Below are 22,736 nucleotides of genomic sequence, written 5' to 3'. Positions count from 1 at the left end.
TGAAAATCACGGTATCAAGTCAAGTCAGATAAGTGAAGAAACATTACCACTTCAAACAGTAAAAATGTCAAAAAAAAAAATTTTTGAAATTTAACAGGCCGGCAACTGAAGGCCATGCATTGTTTGTGAAGCATCAGATAGATTGTGAACCTGGATTACCCACTCAGTGGGGAAACAGGGGAGGGTCCTGCCATCAAAAGGTATATAAACTGTGTTTTGGAACTAGTAGATGCGCTCTCTCCTGCTTGTGGGGCGCCCGCCATTGCAATCGCGAATAAATTACTACTTCACTGAGATCCTCGCCTGAGCCTAAGTTATTGGCTACAGAGTGTTTCTCACAATTTGGGGGCTCGTCCGGGAGCCAGTCACCTACTGGGGAGCTCCACCGCCGCAGCAGCAGGAAGGCATGCCCCGCTGATTTCAGCGGTCCTGTGCATCGACGGTGGCGGTTCTGCGGAAAGCTGACAGAGGGCCCGAGACTGGTTAAAGAGGCAGGATCCGTGAAGTAGTGGGGAAAGGAAGAAGGTAGGCACTCTGGGTTTTTAAGAATCGATCCGGTAACTCTGTGCACAGACCAAGGTAAGAAATATTAAGTATTGCCTTGGGGGTCGGGTATCTGGTGTATGGTAAGCCCTTGCACGGGGAAGTGCTGGCACTACACCAGGGGAATCTGGTGTACGGTAATCCTTGCACGGGGAAGTGCTTGGAAGTACACCAGGGAATCTGGTAAACTCAGGTGTGCGGTAACGCTGGCACGGGGAAGTGCTTGGCGGTACACCCCCATCTTTCAGTACGTTGGTGTGTGGTACACTGCAGAAGGGAAAATTCTGTAGCACATACTGGCGAGGGTTAGGAAAGATGGGAAGTACGAGTTCCAGGGAATCTGGTAAACTCATAGGTGTGCGGTAACGCTGGCACAGGGAAGTGCTTGGCGGTACACCCCCATTTTTCAGTACGTTGTTGTGTGGTACACTGCAGAAGGGAAATTTCTGTAGCACATACGGGCGAGGGTTAGGAAAAATGGGAAGATATGAGTTCCAGGGGACAGGGAGATATCCCTGGGGGAGTGCCTACTAATAGTTCTTCCTGAAGAATTATAAGAGATTGGAAACATAATCCCAAAATTAGAGGGATTGTAAAAGAAAAATAATTAAAAAAAAAAAAAGGTTAAATATTGTGTATCAGTCTGGACAAAAGAACCAATTAAGGAAACAGCAGTATTTTGGCCAAAATACGGGTCTGATGAAAATTCAGGCTTTAAATTTATGTGTAAACAAGAAGATTCCTTTTTCAGAGAAGGAGCCAAGTTATGCTCCCTATAATCTTAATATTGAACTGGTGGCAGCAGCAGTCACTCCAGGAAGGGAGACAGGGACTGTAATTAACACTGTCCCTAAAAAAGTATCGTACCCTAGGCTCCGGCAAGAATTAGAACAAGGTAGAAGATATACTGAGAATTTTGCCTTCCCTGATACTAACAGTATTAACACTAACTGTGTATCCTCTTAGGTGAACTACCCCCCCCTCCTTACCAGCAGAGAGGTTAGGACTTTTAAGAAGGAGAGGAAGTCTTTATTTGAGGACCCCGACAGCCTAGTTGAACAATTAGACCAGTTCCTACGACCTGATTTATACTCTTGGGGGAGGGAATTATGTCTATAAGTATGTTGTTTACAGGGAAAGAAATGGGAATGATCAGGAGGAGAGCTGCTATACAAGAATGGGAAAGAGCTCATCCTCCAGGACCAGGGGTAATACCGGCAGGGCAGAAATACCCACTTGCCAATCCTGGCTGGAATAATAATAGTGTGCAACACAGAAATCATATGAGAGACTTGGGGTCAGAATGAGAAAGTACTTGGGGATAAGACCTGAGGACCCAGTAACCCAAGGGCTCTTGAAAGTTCATTGTGTGATTAAAGCCTGGCAAAATACGCAGAAAATGATTCAGAAGGTGGGGGGATGTAGTGAACAGTCACTGGGGGACCCTCCTGCGGGAGGCCTGGGAGGTGTGTGTCCGAAGGGGAGATAAGAAGGAAAAAAAAAAAAAAGAGCGAAACTAATGGTATTGACAGTGCAGCGGGTAGTGAGGCAGAGGGTTGGAGAAAGAGGAAGAAAATCTTCAGGGAGAGTCAGGGCCAGGATGGAAAGGAGAGGAAGAGAGATGAAGGAATGGCAGGCAAAGAAGGCTGCCTGTGTTGTGGCCTGAGTCCTAGCAGGGACAGGCTTTGATAAGATGTTTTAAGTGTGGCCAGGCTGGCCACTTCGAATAGGAATATGTGGAGTGGAAGAAGGAGGGAAGAAGGAAAATGGGATGAAATATGCTATATTGATATGTTGTTTATCTTGGAGGGAAAAAGTATGGAATTAAGTTGGACCCTGACTGAGCCTTTGGTGCTGGTATTAAAGTACAGGCTGGAGAAAGATAAAGGAAGTGTTAAAAGGGTTGCTGAAGGGGTTAAAGGTGTGGCATGTAGTATTTAACAGAGCTGTTTGAAGTTGAATGAGCAGGGAAAGGGGATGTAGGCATTATCTAAGTAACAGTCTAGAAGTTTTGGTATATTTGCATATTTGCTGTGGTGTTTGGTCAGTTTCCCAAGCATCGGGGAGGGGGACGGTGGGGGGGAACAGCCTGCTCCACCAGGAGCCTCTCCAGCGGCCGCAGGGGGGCTTCGGCTCCAGCGCCTGGAGCGCCTCCTCCCCCTCCTTCTGCACTGACTTTGGTGCCTGCGGGGGGGGTTTCTCGCTCTCCCAACTGCTGTTGAGCAGCAGGTTTTTGTTTGTTTGTTTGTTTGTTTGTTTTTGTGGATGTGCTCTCACAGAGGCACGGCCTGTATTGCTCATGGCTTGGCTCTGGGCAGCAGTGGGCCCCTTTAGGGCCAGATGAAATTGTCCCTTATGTGCCACGGGGAGGCTTCTGTTTTTTTTTTTTTTTCCTCACAGGGGCTGCCACTGCAGTTTCCTACCCCCCCCACTCACAGCCCCCGAACCTTGCCATCAAACCCAATACACTGGGGAGCAGCTAGGTCATTACTGACTTGTAAAGTATCAGGGATTAAATTAACTAATGAAACCCTAAAAAGTGATGGGGGTAGAAGGGGCTGGGATAACAGTGCCACTTTTGGGGGATACCAAGCTGAGACCAGGGGATAAAATGATCACTGGGTAATTATTGTATGTACCCAAGGCAGGGACTAACTTGTTGAGAAGGGATTTGATGATTAAATTGGGCATTCAAATAGTAAATTGTTAGACTGGAATAACAGTGTTATTAATGGAGTGCTCTCAGGCCCTGAGAGCAAACATACATGTATATTCACCTCTGACTGGAAAGACCCTGAAATGGGGGCGGAAGCAACAATATAGGTGGACAATTTTACCCCAAGGGTTTACTGGGCCACCTATCTATTTGGTTAAGTTCTAAAAAAGATTTTGGAGCAATTACAACCTCCCAAGGGGGTATTAATGTTAACAAATATATGGATCGTTTTCTATTGTCAGGACAGGAGAAAAGAGTTGTGAAGAAAGCTACTAACAAGCTATTCAACTTTCTGGGAAAGCAGGGCTTGGGAGTATTAAAAAAAAAAAAAAAAAATAAATAAATTACAATATGGAGAAAGAGAAGTCAGGTATTTAAGGCATCTAATGTCTGAAGGAAAACAAAGAATAAATGCAGAGAGGATTCAAAGAATTGTTGAAAATTAAGAAAGAACTAAAAAGTTTTAAAAGAAAGATTTTTTTTAAGAAATCAGGAGCCATGAAGTCTGAAGGAAAATGGATACTCCCTAATGGGAGAGAAATGCTGAATAAAGTGATAATGAGGCAAATATTAACTGTTTTACATCAGAAGAGTCATTGGGAGGTGCAAGCAATATGTGATAAGAAAGTATGTCTGTGTAGGAATATACACTTTAGGGAAGCACATATGTAGAGGATGTACCATATGTCAAAAGGTAAATAAAAAGGTCTTCTGTAACCCATCTAGAGGGGGACGGGAGCCAGGGGTTTGACCTTTCCAAAGTATACAGGTAAACTTTACTGAGTTACTTGTTTGTCCTAATTGACCACGTGACTGGATGGGTGTAAAGCTTTACTGCAAGGGTTAAAGCAGGCCTTAGAGATTGAGTGGGATTTTCACAGCCCCTGGTACCCCTCCTCTTCTGGGAAGGTGGAGCGAATGAATCAGACATTAAAGAAGCAATTAACTAAACTAGTGTTAGAAACCCAACTTCCTTGGGTAAAATGCTTACTCCCACAGGTTTAAACAGCACCAAGAAAGGATATAGGAATTTCACCATATGAGATGCTGTTCAGATTGCCCTATCTGGGCAGAAGGGATGAGATACCACAATTTAAAACAAGAGAGTTTTCTTAAGAACTGTATTCTGGGTTTGTCCTCTTCTTTGTCATTTCTCAGGACCTGTGGGTTGTTGGCTCAAACCCCACCTTTGGAATTCCCCATTCACCACCATCACCCAGGAAACCGGGTCCTGATTTGGACCTGGAAAGAGTCAACTCCGGCCTGAATGGGAAGGACAATTACTAACCACTGAAACAGCCATAAGAACTGCGGAAAAAGGTTGGACTCACTATACTCGAGTGAAGGCATCCGTCGACGCTAGTACCTGGGAAGCTGTTCCTACAAAAGACTTGTTGGAAGTTGAAATTGAATAGAAAAATCTCATAGTGGACTCTGAGCAGGATAAGAGCTTACAATTGTAAACTAACCTTTATTTTCACAGGTAACTAACGACTGCGACTTGTGATTGAAAGAAAGAACAGACCTATAGCAAAATGCAGTGCTCCCAAGGGGGGGGTTGTTATAGTAGTAGTGTACATCTTATTTTTTTGTATCGATAATTATTTGGAAACCTAAGGTTTAAAAATAATGACAGGGAAAAATTGATTACTAATTTTGTTTTTAGTGATTCTAGGCCTCAGAGAAGGCCTTGGTCAATTGGCAACTTGCAAAAGGCATGACCAGATAATAGCAAAAACGGGATACCCCATCAAAATATGGGTGACTGTGACAGAGGGTTATGTACCACATTCTGTCACGTTTGATGTTTGTGAGGTGTTAGCTTGTGGAGATCTAAATGCCCAACGACAATTGAGCAGAGAGAACAAATAACTGGGAGAGACCCAACAGCCAGATTGAGAATAGCTGTATGGAAACAATCCTCTATTGCCATCAGAGAAAGGGAGAAACTCAAGGAGAAAACAGGAGAGAAAACAGGAAGCCCTCTGAAATGTGTCAGTTCAAACAAGGTATGGGGATGTGAATGCCTGGATAGAATGGGTCAAATATACCGTCCAGAGTCTCAACCGTAGCTACTGCTATGCTTGTGCCTCGGGATGACCGATTGCCCAGATAGTGCCTTTCCCATGGGGGTGGACCAAAGACTCCCAAGGGATGCGATGTATGATTGCATTGTACCAAGAAAAGACTGCCTGGGGAAATGAGGCCTGTAAGTCTCTCTTTGCTGTTCCTTGCATGATAACAGTATCACGGTTCCCCCTGCATTCTCTACAGCTATAGGTAACCATACAGCTTGCCTCTCACGGCAGGGTGTGAGTGCTACCTGGCATCTACGAGAATTTGCCTTGTGCTACCAAGGACTTGATGGGAAACTGCTCAAGACTAGAGATCCCCAGGGCAGATCTCTGGTGGTACGGTGGAGGGAAGATCTTACGGTCCACCCTACCATCTAATTGGGAAGGCACTTGTGCACTTGTTCAATTAGCTATACCCTTCACCCTGGCATTTGAAAGAGAAACATCACAAATACCCAGAGGAAGTAAAAGAGGCTTAGGAATATCATTTGATGATAGAGTATACATAGATTCTATTGGGGTACCTAGAGGAGTTGCAGATGAACATAAAGCCAGAAATCAAATTGCTGCAGGGTTTGAGTCACTGTTCTGGTGGGTAACAATCAATAAAAATGTGGATTGGATTAATTATTTCTATTATAATCAGCGGAGATTCATCAATTATACCAAGGATGCGATGAGAGGAATCGCTGAACAACTAGATGCCATCAGCAAAATGGCTTGGGAAAACAGGATAGCATTAGATATGATGCTCGCAGAGGAAGGAGGTGTGTTTGTGTGTGTGTAATACTGAGCAACCATTGTTGCAATCTTATACCCAACAATAGTGTCCCAGATGGCTCGGTAACAAGAGCATTGCAAGGGCTTACCACCCTTGCCAGTGAATTGGCAGAAAAAAAAAAATAAAAAATAAAAAAAAAATAGGCATATTTGCAACATTGATCGTAGTTGTAGGAGTTTTGACAGCCATTGGTTGCTGCATTATCCTCTGTGTAAGAGGACTAGTACAGTGGTTAACTGAAACTGCACTATTGAAACAAATGACCATGGAGCTACCACCTTACTCAGATAAGGAGATAATGAGGAGATGGAAAGCAAAGAAAGCAAAAAAGAAGAAGTCTATCAAATTACACCTTAGAGAAAGGTTTTGCAAAAATCAACAGTTTATAAAAAAAAGAAAAGGGGGGAATTGTGGGAATAGAAATGTTGTTTTTGCAGAGTAACATTGTTTAGAAGGAGGGAATGTGGTACTGAGATATGCTTACAGTGATAAGAAAGTTTAGCAGGCGACCTAGTAAAATGCAGACAACCAGACTCCTTAGGACAATTAGGTGAAAATCACGGTATCAAGTCAAGTCAGATAAGTGAAGAAACATTACCACTTCAAACAGTAAAAATGTCAAAAAAAAAAATTTTTGAAATTTAACAGGCCGGCAACTGAAGGCCATGCATTGTTTGTGAAGCATCAGATAGATTGTGAACCTGGATTACCCACTCAGTGGGGAAACAGGGGAGGGTCCTGCCATCAAAAGGTATATAAACTGTGTTTTGGAACTAGTAGATGCGCTCTCTCCTGCTTGTGGGGCGCCCGCCATTGCAATCGCGAATAAATTACTACTTCACTGAGATCCTCGCCTGAGCCTAAGTTATTGGCTACAGAGTGTTTCTCACACTCCTTGTCTTGTTGGTGACTGACAGGTGAAGGTGATCTGGGGTTGAGTCCTTCTGACCCACTGGACTATTTCTGTGAGGCTTGAGACTGCTCTGAACCTGGTTGCAAGTTGGAGTCCATTCTGACAAGACCTGGATTTTAGGAACTCGTATTTTGCGGGTGAAATTCTGACTAGTTCCCAGCGTTATGTAGTCCCCTGTTGCTCACAGGAGCACAGAAGCCTGAAATTTTGTTATTTTCACTGAATCAGGGAAACATCAGGATCATGAAGTCCAACCATCAGCAAGTCCCATCAGTAAATCATGTCCCTTAGTGCCATGTCCACACATTTCTTAAATACCTCTGGGGATAGGGACACTGCTGGGCAGCCTGTTCCAATGCTTCAGAGTATTTCCAAATACTCCATCACCTGCTTATGCTGTTTTATTAAGCTAACCTGACATTATTAACAGAGCTGCTACCATTGTTTTTTCTTTTAAGAGGAGTAGGGTGGTGTCTACAGCAGGGCTAGATGGTGTATGGCATTTCTAGGGTCTCATTGTCTTGACACACAGGACTGCTCTTTTTTTTATGAAAAGGGTTAGAGATCTCCCATGTGGATGTTGGTCTTTATGTCAAGGGGACAGCATTTTCTTCTACAGATACTTTCTACAGATACTAGTACACAAGGAGCTTTGCCTGGTAGGGTTTCTTGCTTGGTGTAGCAATTCAAAAAAAAGGGTTTAAAGGTTTACAAAACGTTTCGTCTAAGTGTCTGGCATAAAATACGTGAAAACATTTAGCATGGGCTGTGAGTAACAAAAAAAAAAATATGGAAATACCTGAGAGTTTGAATTTTTTATTTCTGTGAGCCTAACCTAACTTGTTGAGAAGTGCTTGGCTTGGAAAATGAGCACTGTGGTTAGGGAATGCAAAGAGGCTAGGTACTCCTGAGGCTGAATTGTCTGTCTCTTAAAGACCTTTTTCCAAAAGCAATGCTAATGAAGTAATATCCTTCAAAGTGAGGCTGGTAGTTTAAGAGCTAGTTCTTAAGGGTTGAATAGATAGAATAAATGAGGAAGGGAAAACTGTATCATCCCCCACAGAATCTCAAATGTGAAATTTTGGCGTGCTGAGAAGAGATTGGGCAGTGACGAGGAGGAGGAGAAGGAGGAGGAGGAGGAGGAGAAGCAGGTTGGCTCCTTCCCAAGGTAGCATGCTTCTGTCAGCCTCTCTTGCTGGAGCCATTTTGACCACGGGCACAGAAAACTGGTGCCTGAAGTTAGGCTTTGGAGCATCCGATCTGTTGGGGCTTTTGAGCGTGTCACTCCTTTCCCCTTCTCTTCCAAAATGTGGTGAACCAGAGTTTCCGACTGAAGTAAGTACCTTCTATATGTTTTGCAAATTAATTATTAAGTCTACGAAAAACTAAGTGTATTTTTCTTTCATAATTCTAGGCCTTTGCTTTTTTAATGACCTAGCTTTTGTTTGCTGGACAAGGGTTGTGGTTGGAAATCTGTCCTGTGATACATCCCAACCCCACCAGACTCTTCTTGACCCTTCCCCTCTTTGCTTGTAGGATGAGCACCCTTCTTGGAGCCCTTGTACTTCTATTGGACAAGAGTCTTCTCGTTTATTTCTTTGTGTATATAAATCCCTAATTTCTGCATGTGGCTACCGGTTTGGGTTTTTGCATAGGTGCCACCTATTATGTGTCTTTAGTGTCATTTTTTCCTTTGATTTTATTATAATTTGTATTACTGTTTTAGACGGTAATGATTTTGATTTGTCTGCCTTTAAGAATCCTATTTTTTTTGTTTAAACAAAGAATGAGCCTACCAAGGAAGTGAGCAGAAATGCTTTAACAGCAGTTCAGCGCTTACTCCTCCACGTTTTTCATTTTGTAAGGGGGAGGTAGAAGATGATTGCTTAATATTTAGCCCCTGTCACTCATACCACTCATTGCTATGTGGTGCTAATACTATGCATCTTTGCTGATGTTTTCACTTGAATCTTAAACGACTGGATTTTGACAGTTCTGCCGAAATAGTTTCTTTCCAAGAACGTTGTAACAGGATTCAGGGGAGATGCTGCAGCAGCCAAACTGCACCTCAGGCAGATGCATAAATGCACTGTAAAAGGCTCTCTGTTTGATCAGTGCTGAAATTCCGTTTATACATATATATGTTTGTGTGTGCATATATATTTAACATGCAGGCAGCCAAGATAATATGAAAAATAATTGAAATAAACATCCTGCAAACATGGTTAGAGACTATAGAAGTGCTTTAGGAAAAAAATGTGGTTCTTTTGGGTTTTGTTTTCATTCAACAAATGCTATCTCCAGTCTGTCCTTGTGGCTGTGGAATTACAAGGACTGAAGTGGAGGATATACGACTCTCACAGTTTAACTAAAAAACAAATGCAGTGTTGTCTTTGCTTCCATATACTTTGTCAAGTTTATTTGTATAACCAGCCTTGACTTCACATAGCTCCACAGCCACTTCCTTCCCCGAGCCCTGTCTGAAGGCCCCAGATCAGGTTCTAGCACACTGTGTATGCAAAGAGCTGTTTACATACAAAATATTTAAATGATTTTTTTTTTGTTCAAGGTAATGTTTGAGACTACAACTTCTACATCTAACTTGCTGTTGTTATGTAAATCCTGATTATGCATGGAGCCATTTGTTTTCAGTATCTCTGCACAGAGTCTGTGTCTAAGGTATGATACGTGTACATCTAGAGAGCTTAAGCAGAAGATCTTGATGGGAGCGTTTTTGGTTTTTGTTTTTCTGACAGACAGATGTCCTATAAAGCAACACGGGGGTGTTTTGAATAAATATAGGAGAGCAGGAGGGTAAGTTGAGCTGCGAAGCTGGCTCAGGCTAATTGTGCCTAGGCAGGGAGCTTGAGATAAATGCTGTTTTGACTGCTGACTTCAGAAGGTGGATTCATTTTCCTTCTGTTTTGAAGAGCTGCCCCCGTCCTGGTGTGGTGATTTCTGTTTTCTGTTATTAGGGAGCATGAGGGCTGTCTGGAGGCCGGGTAGGCCGGTTTTGGTGATGACTGTGGCTTTTCAAGCAATGCGGCTGGAGCGTGGGGGCTCTGCTTGGCAGGTGGAGGCCTCAGCCCTGGCCCTGCTGTCCAGACCATCCTCTGAGCTTTCTCAGGGACCTGTGGGTTGCTTCTGCTCATTGTTGGCTATCCAAAGGGCTCTGTGGGCTTCTGGAGGCCCTTTGGCTCACACTTCTTGGCATCGGCTATCCAAAAGGCTCTGCAGGCTCCTGGAGGCCCTTTGGCACGCGCCGCCATGTGGGAGGGAGCCCTTGGCTCTCCCTCTGAGGAAAAACTCGTTTTGAGAGAAATTCTTCTTTTTCTCTTGTTCAGTAGGGCACACCTTCATTTTTGAATTATTTGGTTGGCTTAAAGGGCTGCTTGGGAGCATCATGGTGTTGTGGTTGACGGTGTGGAGCTGTGGTTGACGGGGGACATCAGATGTGGCACGTCAAATAAGATGGCATACCCCTGAAGGAAGAGCTTTGCCTCCCCGAAAATAGATAGTCCTGCGATTTAACTATCCCAAAAGCTCTTTTATCCTTCTTTCCTCCCATCCACCCCCAGTTTTTCTTTGTCATCAAAGCTGTTCTGAGAATAATCCAAGAGCGTTGCTGTCTCCTTGATTTTCCTCCGTTCACACCCATAGTGATTGGGGCTTGCTGTACAGATAAGCAGGGAAAGGGAACATGGCTCACCTCATCCTTCTTTATGTTCTTTGAATTGCCTCAGCTCCTTAAAATTTATATTAATCAAATCAAATTGTATCTGTGCGTAGCCAGGAACTGGCTATGTTTAATCTAGTTAAGTGTTTTCTGTTCATCCATGGAAGCCCTCATTTCAGGGCAAAGAGCGCAGGGGAGGGCTTTACAGAAGGTTTAGCATCTTGATCGACAGCTTTCTGCTGCCTCCATCCCTCCAAACAGAAAGGGTGGCACATATGTCAAGGGCTGCTGGACAGATTGCACTGCAGAAAATAACCATGTTGGGTAAGCACATGTTCTGCTCTTTCTTGCCTTTCTCCTCTGCTCCGTAAGTGAGAAGAAAGCCTCATTTATTGACTGCTTGCAGTTAATTTCTGACTGTTGAGGTATTTTTTTTTCACTCCCACTGGATGTAAAAGCCCACCTGTTACAGCAGTGGTAATGAAATACTGCTTTTGCTATGCTCTTCGTGCTGGGAAGGAAATCTGTCTTTAGCTCTACCACAGGTAAGCATGCATTATTCCCACTTTCATTCCACTTCGCTTCTCTTTGTTTATTTTTCACCGCTGTGAAACCCCAAAAAGGATATATGTAGGAGCTTGGAGGAGGTTTTGTGTAGGATCAGGCCTACAAGCTGCAAACCTGTGGTGCCCATGGCTGGTGTGCGACCCAGGAGCGGAGAAGAGCAAATCCTTGTGCCCAAGGCTGCTGGTTGCTGTCCCTGCTGGCAAGGGAAGAAGCAAACTCAATTCCCATTTCCTTCTGAGGGCTTCCAAAGCCCCTTTTCCTGACCATCAGGAAACACAGGGTTTGCTCTCCTGTAGCTTGATTTGTGCCTTTCACTCCGTTCCTTTTTCAGAGCTCCTCTTGTTCAGTATGAATATTCAAAGTTTAATCTCTGTATTTTTTTGATGTGTAGATGTGTCTTCATTAAAGATTCATGTTCTTGTCTCTTTTTCATCTATTTTGAGGTGATTTATCTGATGTAGCCCTGTATTTTCTATAAAGAATTGATTTTTCATATGGTTACAATCCTCATCCTCCCTGTCTCGTTTGAGACTGATTTGACTAAACTAAAGCTATTTTAATCTCCCGCTCTCAAAATAGAAACCATTCCATTTGTGCTGTAGAAAATGGCTGCTGGATGATCTTCGCCTGCTTTGAGCACAAACCTTCTGGCTCCTTCCTTAATCTTGCAGAGCCGCTTCCTTCCATTTCGTCCCACAGTCCGCTGGTTTCAGGGTTCCCTGTTTTTTTGGAGTCGTGGTTTTGGGAGATGGGCATCATCCATGTTCTGTCTAACGGAAAGATGGTCCTGTGTGTCCCATCGTGCACGGTTCCGCCTTCCTTTACATCTTTTCATTCGATGCTGAGATTGATGCTCGGATCCCCGAAATCTCCTCAGTCTGAGGACACTGCATGGGTGTCCCTGTGCTGGCTTCCCTGCTTTGGCAGAGGCGTTTCGCCCACGAACGCATGCAGCAGGTGCCCTGCGGAGAGACACCCCTGCCGAAAGTGGCTGCTGTAATTAAAGCCCATCGTCCCTGTTGCTGTGGAAACGCAGGGAGCCCGACTTGCAGGCAGCTTCGTTTTCCCAAATAGTCCTTCTTCGCCAGTTTTAAGCAGGGCTTCGTTCTCGGTGGGGCCGTGCCGGCAGCTGGCGTGGTGCGAGCGCTTTGGCTGCGTGGGCATTGCCCCTGTGCGTGGGACAAAAACCAAGCAGAGGGGTGGAAAATCTGCAAGGAGATGGGTTTGTTCTTAGCCCAGTGCTGCCGAATGGTTCAGTTGTGTTCAGGCACAACTGTATTCAGCTTGAATACAAAAATTCCACTCATTCTGCTGGATGCCTTCAAATGCAGAGGAAATATAATCGGGATTCAGTGAAAGTGTTGCTGATGCATTAAGAGAAATCCATCCTAGTCTAATTCCTGTACGCATGCCATCTCTCTTGTTGTTTTTTATTTTTTTCTGTGACTTTGAGCTACCAGATGTCATCTTTTGACATCATAACATTCAGTTTTGTTTGTGTTTTCAAACAAGCAAGAGTCAAGCAGCACTACTTTCTCACAGACCTGCGCTGGAATCGAGTTGGGTTTTTTGTACTGGACGACAGCAAAGCCCTCAGACATCTGGATAATTAACGTGGATGTTATGCAGTCAGTGCAAGTTGCTGGTTCTGCTCCACTTGTTTGCTGTATGGCTTTAATATTAAAACACAGATTGTATCTAATGAGCTAGGTCACGCTTATTGGAAGACGTGGGATAACATTTTTCCCCTCTAGTACCGCATGCCAGCTATTTATTCTCCTCATATTTTTTATTACAGAGCTGCTGCTATCTTGTGTTAGTCCACTCGAACTATGGTCTGCTTTGAAAACAGTTCTGAATCATCAGCCTGATGCTGTAATTCCTGTGAAGGATGCTGGACTGGGAACAAAGGACTAATTTTTCATGTTATGATGTGGTTTTAAGCCATGAATGTAACCACTGTCTAGTTTCCCTCTCCTGTGGCTTGTGTTTATCCACTCCTGGCTGCTAAGAGATGATGTTCGCAACCCTAGCGTTTGAACAAGGGGAATTTAGAAAACATGAGGTCTTTTCCAGCTGGGGTGCCATGGAAATGGGGATGTAGTGCAAGATTGAGAACAGACTTCAGAAATCCTGCAATATTCAGAAATTAAGAAAACCTTCCCTGAAATCCGGGGTGACGATCATGCTACTGTTCAGAGTTATTGATGGGTACATAGGAGCAATTAGGCATTGCCTTGTAAATACAAATCTGAATGGCCAGAAGAGGATGAGCTGAGCCTTGAAAAAAGAAGACTGAGAAGGGATCTAAGTAATGTTTACAAATACCTGAAGTGTGGGAGACAGAGGGATTTGGCCAACCTCTTTTCAGTGGTTTGTGGGGACAGGACAAGGGGCAATGGCCACAAGATGGAGCCCAGGAAGTTCCGCACCAACGTGTGAGAGAACTTTTTCACGGTGAGGGTGACGGAGCACTGGGACAGGCTGCCCAGGGAGGTTGTGGAGTCTCCTCTGGAGGTATTCAAGGCCTGTCTGGACACCTACCTCGGCAGCCTGCTCTAGGGAACCTGCTTTGGCAGGGGGGTTGGACCCGATAATCTCTCAAGGTCCCTTCCAACCCCTACAGTCCTGTGATTCTGTGATGAATTGTCCTTCCCACCTTGAATTTTTAATGTTATTCTGGCAGCACTGGCAAGAAAGAACAAATCTCCAGTAAATTCATCTGGTCCAACAATGTTTGCCATTCCAGGTGAGGCCAAAGTGACAGTTTGGCTTTCTAAGGACGTGTCTAAGAGCACAATAAAAAGATAATTTCAGATAGTTTCTAGACACTTGCCAGGGTTCATCTGAAGCTGCCAGTAAATCTTAGGCTGGTAACATTTAGCGCACATTAAGTGTTTTTCTAGAAAAGTTATAACTCACTATTTCATTTTCAGGATATTTCCAAAAAGCTTCATAATTTTTTTTAAAGCTTCTCCCTTTTCAGTCATTCATATACCTTGTTTTTACTTTTCAAAAAGTTCTGCAAAGAAAATATAGCCATATATAATTCTTGTTCCTCTTCTGATTCTGCTTATCCTGATTCTCAGTTTCTAACCACAATAAAGCAATAGACTTCTCATGCCTCTGGAGATCATCGTTCAGCACGCAGCTTGAGGTTCCCAGAGGAGGCTCCCACAGGAGCAGTGGCCTCGTGGCCAGCAGGGACCTCGCTGTGGCCAAGGTTGCAGAGAGCGGTGGCCTCCAGGCAGAAGGCTCCGGAGGACCACATCCATCCATGGGGAGCGATGGGTGTGAGCATGGCCATCCACAGGGCGTGCAGAGCTCTCCCACCCCACCCCTTTAATTTAAGTTAAAATCTTCCAGATTCAGCCATGCATAAGCATCCAGACTCGGTTACATGGGTGACTTCAGAAAGCAGCCCAAGCACCCATGTCCCCCTTGGATGTGCCTGGTCCAGAAGCCCGTGGGTGCAGGAGGAAGAAGCAACCAGTGGGGACAGAGGCCATGGGGAGGCTCTACCAGGAGCACCCAGACACTGCCTTTGTCCCTTCACAGCTGTCAGAGCCAACTGAGAGCTCTGCACAGCCCTGAACCCCTTCACCCCTTCCACTGCCTGTGCTGGGGTCAAAAGGGTGTTTGCATGCACTTCATTAGCACCTGGCTAATTAGGTCCAGGGATATCTGGATCCTTCCCCATTAATGTGTCATGGTGGGAAGGATGAAACTGAGAACAAAGAGTACAACTGTGGAAGAAACAAAACCTACGGGGCTTGGGGCAAATGTGTGCCAGAGGCTGCCCATATGTAAGAAACATGGGATCAGCACAGCATACTTCCCTGTTGTCCCAGCATACTTCCCTGTTGTCCCAAACCAGACTCTCCAGAAGATTTTGGGGAAGTCACTTGGCTCACCCCATGCTTCAGGTCCTTATTTGTAACAGGAGTCTCTAAAGCAGGGGACTTTCTAAAGCAGAGGGGTTATGAGGAGAAGAGGGCAGCAAAATGGGAGGGGAGTGGGGAGTGGGGAGTGGCGGCCCCCATCCTGTGTCATGAGGGGGCTGAAGGTAAAAGCAAGGGGAAATCAAAATGTCAGGTTGTGGTTGGGCCTCAGGATGCGGGGACCTACGTTGCCTACCAGGAAAAAATGTCCCAGGAGAGGAAAGGGTGCCGTCATGAGGCATTGGGACTAGAGGGAATGGCTTCAAGTTGCGCCAGGGGAGGTTCAGGTTGGCAATGAGGAGACATTTCTGCTCAGAAAGAGCAGTCAGGCACTGGGACGGGTTGCCCAGGGAGGTGGTGGAGTCACCGTCCCTGGGGGTGTTCAAGGAGAGGTTGGACGTGGTGCTTGGGGACATGGCTCAGTGGGTGACAGTGGTGGTAGGGGATTGTTGGACCAGATCATCTTGGGGGTCTTGTCCAACCTTATTTTTTCTATGATTCTACGAGTTCAGGGTCATATTTCATAGTAGTTCTTATAACTTCTTTCCACTACAGTGAATAAGAAGGGGATATGCCAGGGCATCCCTGTGCTGTCATCAGGCAGCAAAATTTCGAGCCCTCCCGGATAAGAAGAACCAGCCAGCGCACGGTGGCCTTGAAATGGGAAGAAAGATGTGTGGGCATTGTCTCACCATCACTTCGTTTAATCACTTTGTTAAGGGTGGCACTTGTTAAAGGCTGTTTTTCCCATCTTGGATTTTGCTTGAGGGTATCACGTTAAATAGAACAGGAAACTGGTTTATTAAAATAGTTTTAAGAGGGATTTAGTCGGGAAGATGGGTATTTTCCCTTATTGCTGCTGTGGCATGGTCAGTATTTTTGTGGGATTTTGAATGGTCAGATCGAGGGATCTGACTTTCCAGGTTTTTAATAAGACAGCTTAGGAATAGATTACTTGAATCTCTGATAGCATTCATTGCAAAATACATATTTCCATTAACTCCAACTTCAAATTGGTGTTACCTATTTGTGACTTATGTGGAAAAACAAACAAAAAACATAATACAAGTTCTGTTTTGCATGTGGTATGTTGCTTTTTTTGTTGTTTCATTTTTATTCTTTTATCATTCCCATCCAGAGAGAAGGAATAAGCATCATGAAATCTGACATAGGTATGAAGCCTGACACTGTACGCTTTTGGAAAACTTTGCGAAATTTCTCCAAAGTACGTTAGTTGAACCAATAAATCAGACCTAGAGGAAGCCTATGAATCAGGCTACTGCTTTCAGACTAAAGTAGCTGTCATGCATGCTCTGCATAAAAAATACATAAAAAAAAAGCACAGTTGGATGTCCAGTCTCGTCCAGTTCCCAAATGAATTGTGATTTAAAACTGAGAGCAGGGCACCACCTGCACTGTTCTGCTGTCGTAATGAAGTCCCAGGTGAATTCTGTTCTAGGGAACAGAATTCTGTTCTGTTCTTCTGTTCTTGAAAACCAGTCCTGGCTGGCTCTTTTACCCTCCTCTCTTTTTTATTATTATTTTAATTCAGACTATTTTTCCCATTCACAGCTTTCCTGAGCTGATACCGTCCTGAGGAGCTGACAATCTGCCATGATATGAGAGATAAACAGTATAAGGGATGTATGAAGAGGGATGAAGCACTGTGTTATAAATGGCAATGCTCTGGTGTTGTGTATTTCAGGGGTACGTTGCTTCTACGTGGGGGAAGTTTAGACCCTGCTTGCTATCCCTGTTGTCTCTCAAACCATAAATACCGTGTGCGTAGGCTTGGTAAACTGATTGGTATTTTGCACTGGGAACAGCCCCTGAAAAGTCTTGGAACAGATAATTAGGCAGCTGTGGTGTACAATCGATACAAATCCCAGTGAATATTTTTTCTGTTATTGAATGTGCTTGTCCGAAATGCAACCAGCAGCAGCACAGGAAGCAGGCAGCGGTGCTGGGGTGAAGAATTCCCCAGGGTTTTTTTGGTTTTCGGTGCTCTGTGAGATCCAGAGGCGAGCAGGAGTTCCCAGGAGGGGAGGACCAAAAGCACAGGTCTTTCTTTCATGAGATGCTGTGCAGGTAGAGAAGAAGCAGTCCTGCACACAAGCAGGGCACGTTTGAGCCACGAACAGACACTCGTTTTGCAGAGTCCCACAGGTTAAAAACACAGCCATCTGTCTGGCATTCCCTTCTGGCAGGGCACCGCCACCACCACAGCTCTGCCCACAAGGGCTCTCGGATCATCAGCTGCAGAAAAAGGGCTCAGGTTAGCTCATATGATCGTTATTGATCATTGGCAACACTGGCACTGGGAAGCAGCTAGAGGCAACGTCAGCAGCCACAGAAATAGGTCTGGTGGAGCACGCCTGCCCGCGGCCCAGGCTGCCACCCCCCCAGCAGAGCATCCACACCCCGACTGCCGGCGGGCACATCGAAAATGTGGTGGTGAAAGCCAGTTGTCTCAATAACTTTTCTTGTTTTACTTTTTGTTCACAATTTATAGTAACCATTTTAAAAGTTTAGCACACATAAGGATTTCATTACAGCCTCTCAAAAGCCTGGTGCTGGTATCTTTAGCCACAGCAGCTATCCCACAGGTGACTTCACGGGACAGAAGTGCTGGAAGCCTGTTCCTTTTGAAGGAACTGTTCCTAAGAGAGGGTAGGTTTAGATTATATGTTAGGAAGAAATTATTTACTTGAGGGTGGTGAGAATCTGGCACAGGTTGCCCAGGGAAGCTGTAGATGCCCCATCCCTGGAGGTGCTCAAGGCCAGGCTGGATGGGGCTTTGGGCAACCTGGTGTGGTGGGAGGTGTCCCTGCCCATGGCAGGGGGGTAGGACTGGGTGGGCTTTAAGGTCCCTTCCAACCCAAACCAGTCTGTGGTTCTGTGAATTCACAGTGCTCAGGGGTCCACAACTGGAATGCACAGGATGGTGCCAGGACATTTCTGTAGCCTCACTCATGTTGGATGGGATGTTGGGATCTTGGTTACTTGGAGAAGGAGGAGTCCTGTTCTTCATCAGCAGTAGGGGCAGTTTGGACACATAACACATCGTTGTCCACATGTATGGACACATCTTTAACACCAGCTTTCTGAGCCCCTTCTGCACACCGGTCGTGCCACCGGTGCCGCTGACATGCAGAGCATCAGGCACCACATGCTGGCTGGCTGTGCTGGTTTGCCTAATGCTCCACGGGGCAAGACCGTTTGATAAAGTCACAGAGCAATGCAATGCCTTACTAGAACACCAAGCTGGTTTATTTTGCATCTCATAAAGAAGAGCCATTAGGTGGGTCTCCTTCCTTCAGAGCTTATCTGGGAGCAGGAACATGCGGTGGAGAGCTGCAGTTTGTGCATGAGAGCACTATGTGCTGGGCTCCTTATCTGCTTTCCAATCTTTGAATTTTTACATAATGCGTTTAAGACTGGTTTTGAGTAATCTCTTTTGGGGTCTCATTTTGCATTCTTAGTCTCCAGTAACAAAGAACTGCTGTGCTATTCCCTCCTGAAATCCTTTCCAGAAGGTGCACATTATCTGCTACAAGGCAGGGCAATGAAGAGCATCAATTTCCACAGCAGAATAGAATCCTGGATTACAAATTACTATTTAATCCTTTTTGCGTCAAAGGATATAATAATCCTTGCAAAATGTGCTCTAAGTCTTGTGCTTGGCTGTGTTAGGTTAAGGGGCAAAAACTAAAACAGGAATTCTCCTAAAATGTACAACATAGCGAAACGCATGTGTTCTGCATGAATTTGGGAATGTGGTTATGACTACGTTTCAGCAGCTAAAGATAAAGATGATGGGCTTGTGCTGCTAGAAAACTAGCAGTTTTCATTTCACTGTAAGCTTGCGATTACTCTGTTAGAATACAGCCAGTCTCTCGTGAGTGTTGCTTGGCTGTAATAAAGAATTCAGGCACAAAATAGGAATTGCTCAAATTTGATTTTTATTTGTGATTGAGAACATTTGCTGAAACTAACTAATTAGCAGGACTCTTAAAAATGTGAGAAAGCTTGTTTTGTTTTCTAAATCATCCTGTTACAAGATTCAAGCAATGTGATTTTGGGTAAGAGGGAAGAATAAATAAAGTTGGGAGGGGTAAAGCTTCTCAAACTGTAGACTGATGGTTGTACAGTTTCCTGACCATGGAGCTATTTTAAGGCAAAGTTTAACAACATTTAAAGTTTAAAAAATAAATTCCATAGTGACAGATCTCCAGTCCTTTGACTGATGTGATTATTGTCTCATTGAGAATGTTGTAATTTGAATTTTGTTGGATACAAAGCAAAACAGGTTAGTTGCTTGGAACCACGTTCTTCATATAATCAGTTTATTCCATGTTTTTACTTCTGGCCTCTGTACTAAATCGAATGTGTCATGCTGCATAGAATCAGCCCCTCTTAGCTGTGTAGGAATGAATCCACAGAGAGAACCTGGAGGTAAGTGGTGGCATATACTCAATATATGGAAGTAACAGGGTAAGCAATCACTGCTGTTACGTTTAGTACAAAATACTGAGACCTTTAATGTGTAATATTTGACATTAATACACAAAATCCGAAAGGAAGAGTAGGACCAGATTGCTGAATAAAATCATAATCGCATATTAAAGAACACATTTAATTACTTGGTCATATCACCAGTGTTCCTCAGTGGAGTGGTTTTGTGCTAGACGCTGGTGGCATGCATCTGGTGTGACATTGCATAACGTGGTGTCCTTGCTCTCAACAAGCTGCTCCTCTTGCAGGTGAAAGCTATGCAGTGGAGCAGCTGGCACAGAGCTGTAAAATGTTTGTTGTAACACGAATCACACGGGCGTATTTTCTCATTGCTCTTTTCCACAGCAAATGTACAGAAACCAAAAATGTTCTCTTGATCTAACTGCTGTTCCTTAGTGGGTTTTGGTAAACCCCGAACAAGTCGATAGGTCTGACGAGAACTTTCATACTTCGTTCGGTATTAATGATTTTTATTTCTTTATTTGCTGCAGAAAGTGACACTTGACTGAAGAAGGGAAGCCCCCTTTTCAGAGCAAACCCATCCTATGAGGAGGAGGAGGAGGAGCACTCCGCGTTCCTAGCTGCACCATGGGGACTACAGGTGACGAGATGGCTGCAGTGGAGCAGAATGCCTCCTTGAACCCCTTGTGCTTCGAGTGCGGCCAGCAGCACTGGACGAGGGAGAACCACCTGTACAACTACCAGAACGAAGTGGATGACGACTTGGTCTGCCACATTTGCCTTCAGCCCTTGTTGCAGCCATTGGACACTCCCTGCGGACACACTTTCTGCTACAAGTGCCTAAGGAACTTCCTGCAGGAGAAGGATTTCTGCCCGCTGGATCGAAAAAGACTCCACTTTAAACTCTGCAAAAAGTCCAGCATCCTTGTTCATAAACTGTTAGACAAGCTATTTGTTCTGTGCCCCTTCTCGTCGGTATGTCAGGAAGTCATGCAGCGATGTGACCTGGCAGCACATCTCAAAAACAGGTGAGCCATGCAGATGATGGCATTGGTAGATGAATACTTACACACTTAGACTGATTCTCATAAACTGGGGAGAGAGGGGGAAGAGGGGTCGTGGTGGCTTTGAAATTTACAGTAGAGCAGTTTAGGAAATGAGCAGCTCATAACAGAGCACAGGCAGAGTACTGGATCCAGTTCTGGACGTCACACTGCGAGAATGGTGGGGAACACATAGAGAGAACAATGCAAGTCAGTGGAGGTCTTGTAAAGGTGAAAGAAAATGGGGTTATTTAAGGTAAGAGAAAATAAATACAGGGAGGAAGCAAGGGGGGGAATGAGAGAAATGCAAGCCACGCCTGCAAAGAGGAAGGAAATGGTGGAATAGGAACAAAGGAAATTTAGTTCAGATTTTAGGTCAAAACAAAACAAAAACAGTCTGGCACTGGCATAGATTGCTTGGGGGTGGTTGTGTATTTTCCAGTTTCAGAAGTGTTCACAAACACATTAAACCAGCCTTTGCCAGGAATAGTTATGGCAGCACTAATTCTGCCTTGAGATAGGCAAATGGACAATGTATCTCTTGAAACTCCTGCAGGACCTGTTCTTCTGTTGTTGTTTTAAGATTTATTTTTTAGAATCTGTTCACAGGTTGACTATATGTTGTGTATTTATGCCATGCTTTTTTTCTAGGATTTTGTTTTTTTGGTGGGGGCGACTTATTCTGAACCATTAATGTTTTAAAGTTCTCCTCTTTTATGCCTTCCTACTCAAAGCACTTAAATACTGAAAGGAGCACATGATAGAAAAAGGGAAATAAGCTTGTCAAATTCAGATAAAGTAATATTTCAAACTGGGTAGGCAAGTGCTCTTCATTCTTCCAACAAAGGAAAGCCTCCCTTGACTGCATGAGGTACTTTGCTACATGAAGATGTTTCACCCTTCTGTGGAAGGCAATGTCACTTTTCTCATGGTCAAACATTAAACCTGTTTTGAGGGGTGCACTTAACTGCTTTTGTTTTCTCTGTAGTTTAGTGGATATTTTTATAAGCAAATAGGGTTTTTTTAATTATTTTATTACATGAGCTGTGACATACCATTGACATCGGGCATACCATTTATGTTAAATCTAAAGCATAATGGAAGTCATGAGTCAGGACTAAAAAATATTATGCACATCTAGACCAAGTAACACATTTTTAAACCGGTAAGAGATTTAAGAAATTACAAGAGGAGAATAGTGAAAAATTATGTAGGGAAGGAAATAATGTATTCAAAGGCAGTGCCTCTGCATTCAAAGGATTCTGTTCAAGTGAATTGCATCTGATATCAGAAAATATTTCCTGTGTACAGCTCAACATTATTTGTGCCTTCAATTCAGATTGCATATTGTGTTTAACTTTGAAAACCCGTGTTTATTTTGCAGAAAGAGGTTTCAGAAAAATACGTACCTGTCCCTGCAAAAAAGCTTCAAACGCAGAAGAGTAGGCATTGTGCATATCTGTTGAACATACATAGACAAAATGCACTAAAGAAAAAAAACTCAGAGAGGGAGCATTTGTCAGCAGTGATTGTAAAAACAAGCACAGTGCCTGGTGACTCTTGGCAAAGGGAGAAGGTACATGTTCTAACCCTTCTCTTCTCAGTCACCAGGCTGAGATGAGGTCTTTCCATTTCCATTCCTCATGAACTTCATCACAGGTTTTGTTGTTACCTGCTTTGTTTTATTTAATTATTATTTTTATTATTTTTAAGTCACGTTGAGCTTCACGCTTGCCTGTTTCATGTGGGACATTTCCTTGCTTGGTAGGTAGCTTTGTCTGCTCTTTGGCCAACAAGCCATCTCCACGGGCTTCAAACCAGAGGCCCAGAGGGAGAAACAACAGTGGCTGCAGTGTCACACGGGAGAGGTTTTCTTTCCTAACTCTTCCCAAAATGCAGGTAGTATTAGCTATGTCAGTCCAGTCCAGCCTTGTTGAAACAATTCATTCAGGTGCATCTTTACAGAACAGCCTTTTCCATCTTGCTCTAAGCCCCAGATGCTTCC

General features: G+C 44.2%; 1 protein-coding gene across 3 annotated transcripts in view; it reads left to right on the top strand.

The window, feature by feature from the left end:
* LNX2 (ligand of numb-protein X 2) overlaps window positions 1-22,736 on the top strand; it is a 66,569-nt gene that overhangs the window by 19,798 nt on the left and 24,035 nt on the right. For 2 of the 3 annotated variants that reach the window (XM_068672171.1, XM_068672188.1), the window contains exon 2: window positions 20,219-20,716. In XM_068672171.1, the coding sequence (XP_068528272.1) occupies window positions 20,316-20,716 (401 nt within the window). In that variant the 5' untranslated portion in view covers window positions 20,219-20,315. Of the gene's footprint in view, window positions 1-8,196; window positions 8,364-20,218; window positions 20,717-22,736 lie in introns of those variants that run through there. The other variant, XM_068672179.1, reaches the window with a different exon arrangement.

The sequence above is a fragment of the Anas acuta genome, chromosome 1 (assembly GCF_963932015.1).
Source record: "Anas acuta chromosome 1, bAnaAcu1.1, whole genome shotgun sequence".
NCBI classification, from domain to species: Eukaryota; Metazoa; Chordata; class Aves; order Anseriformes; family Anatidae; genus Anas; species Anas acuta.
Note: the sequence above shows the minus strand (reverse complement) of the source record. Positions and strands in the feature narration are given on the sequence as shown.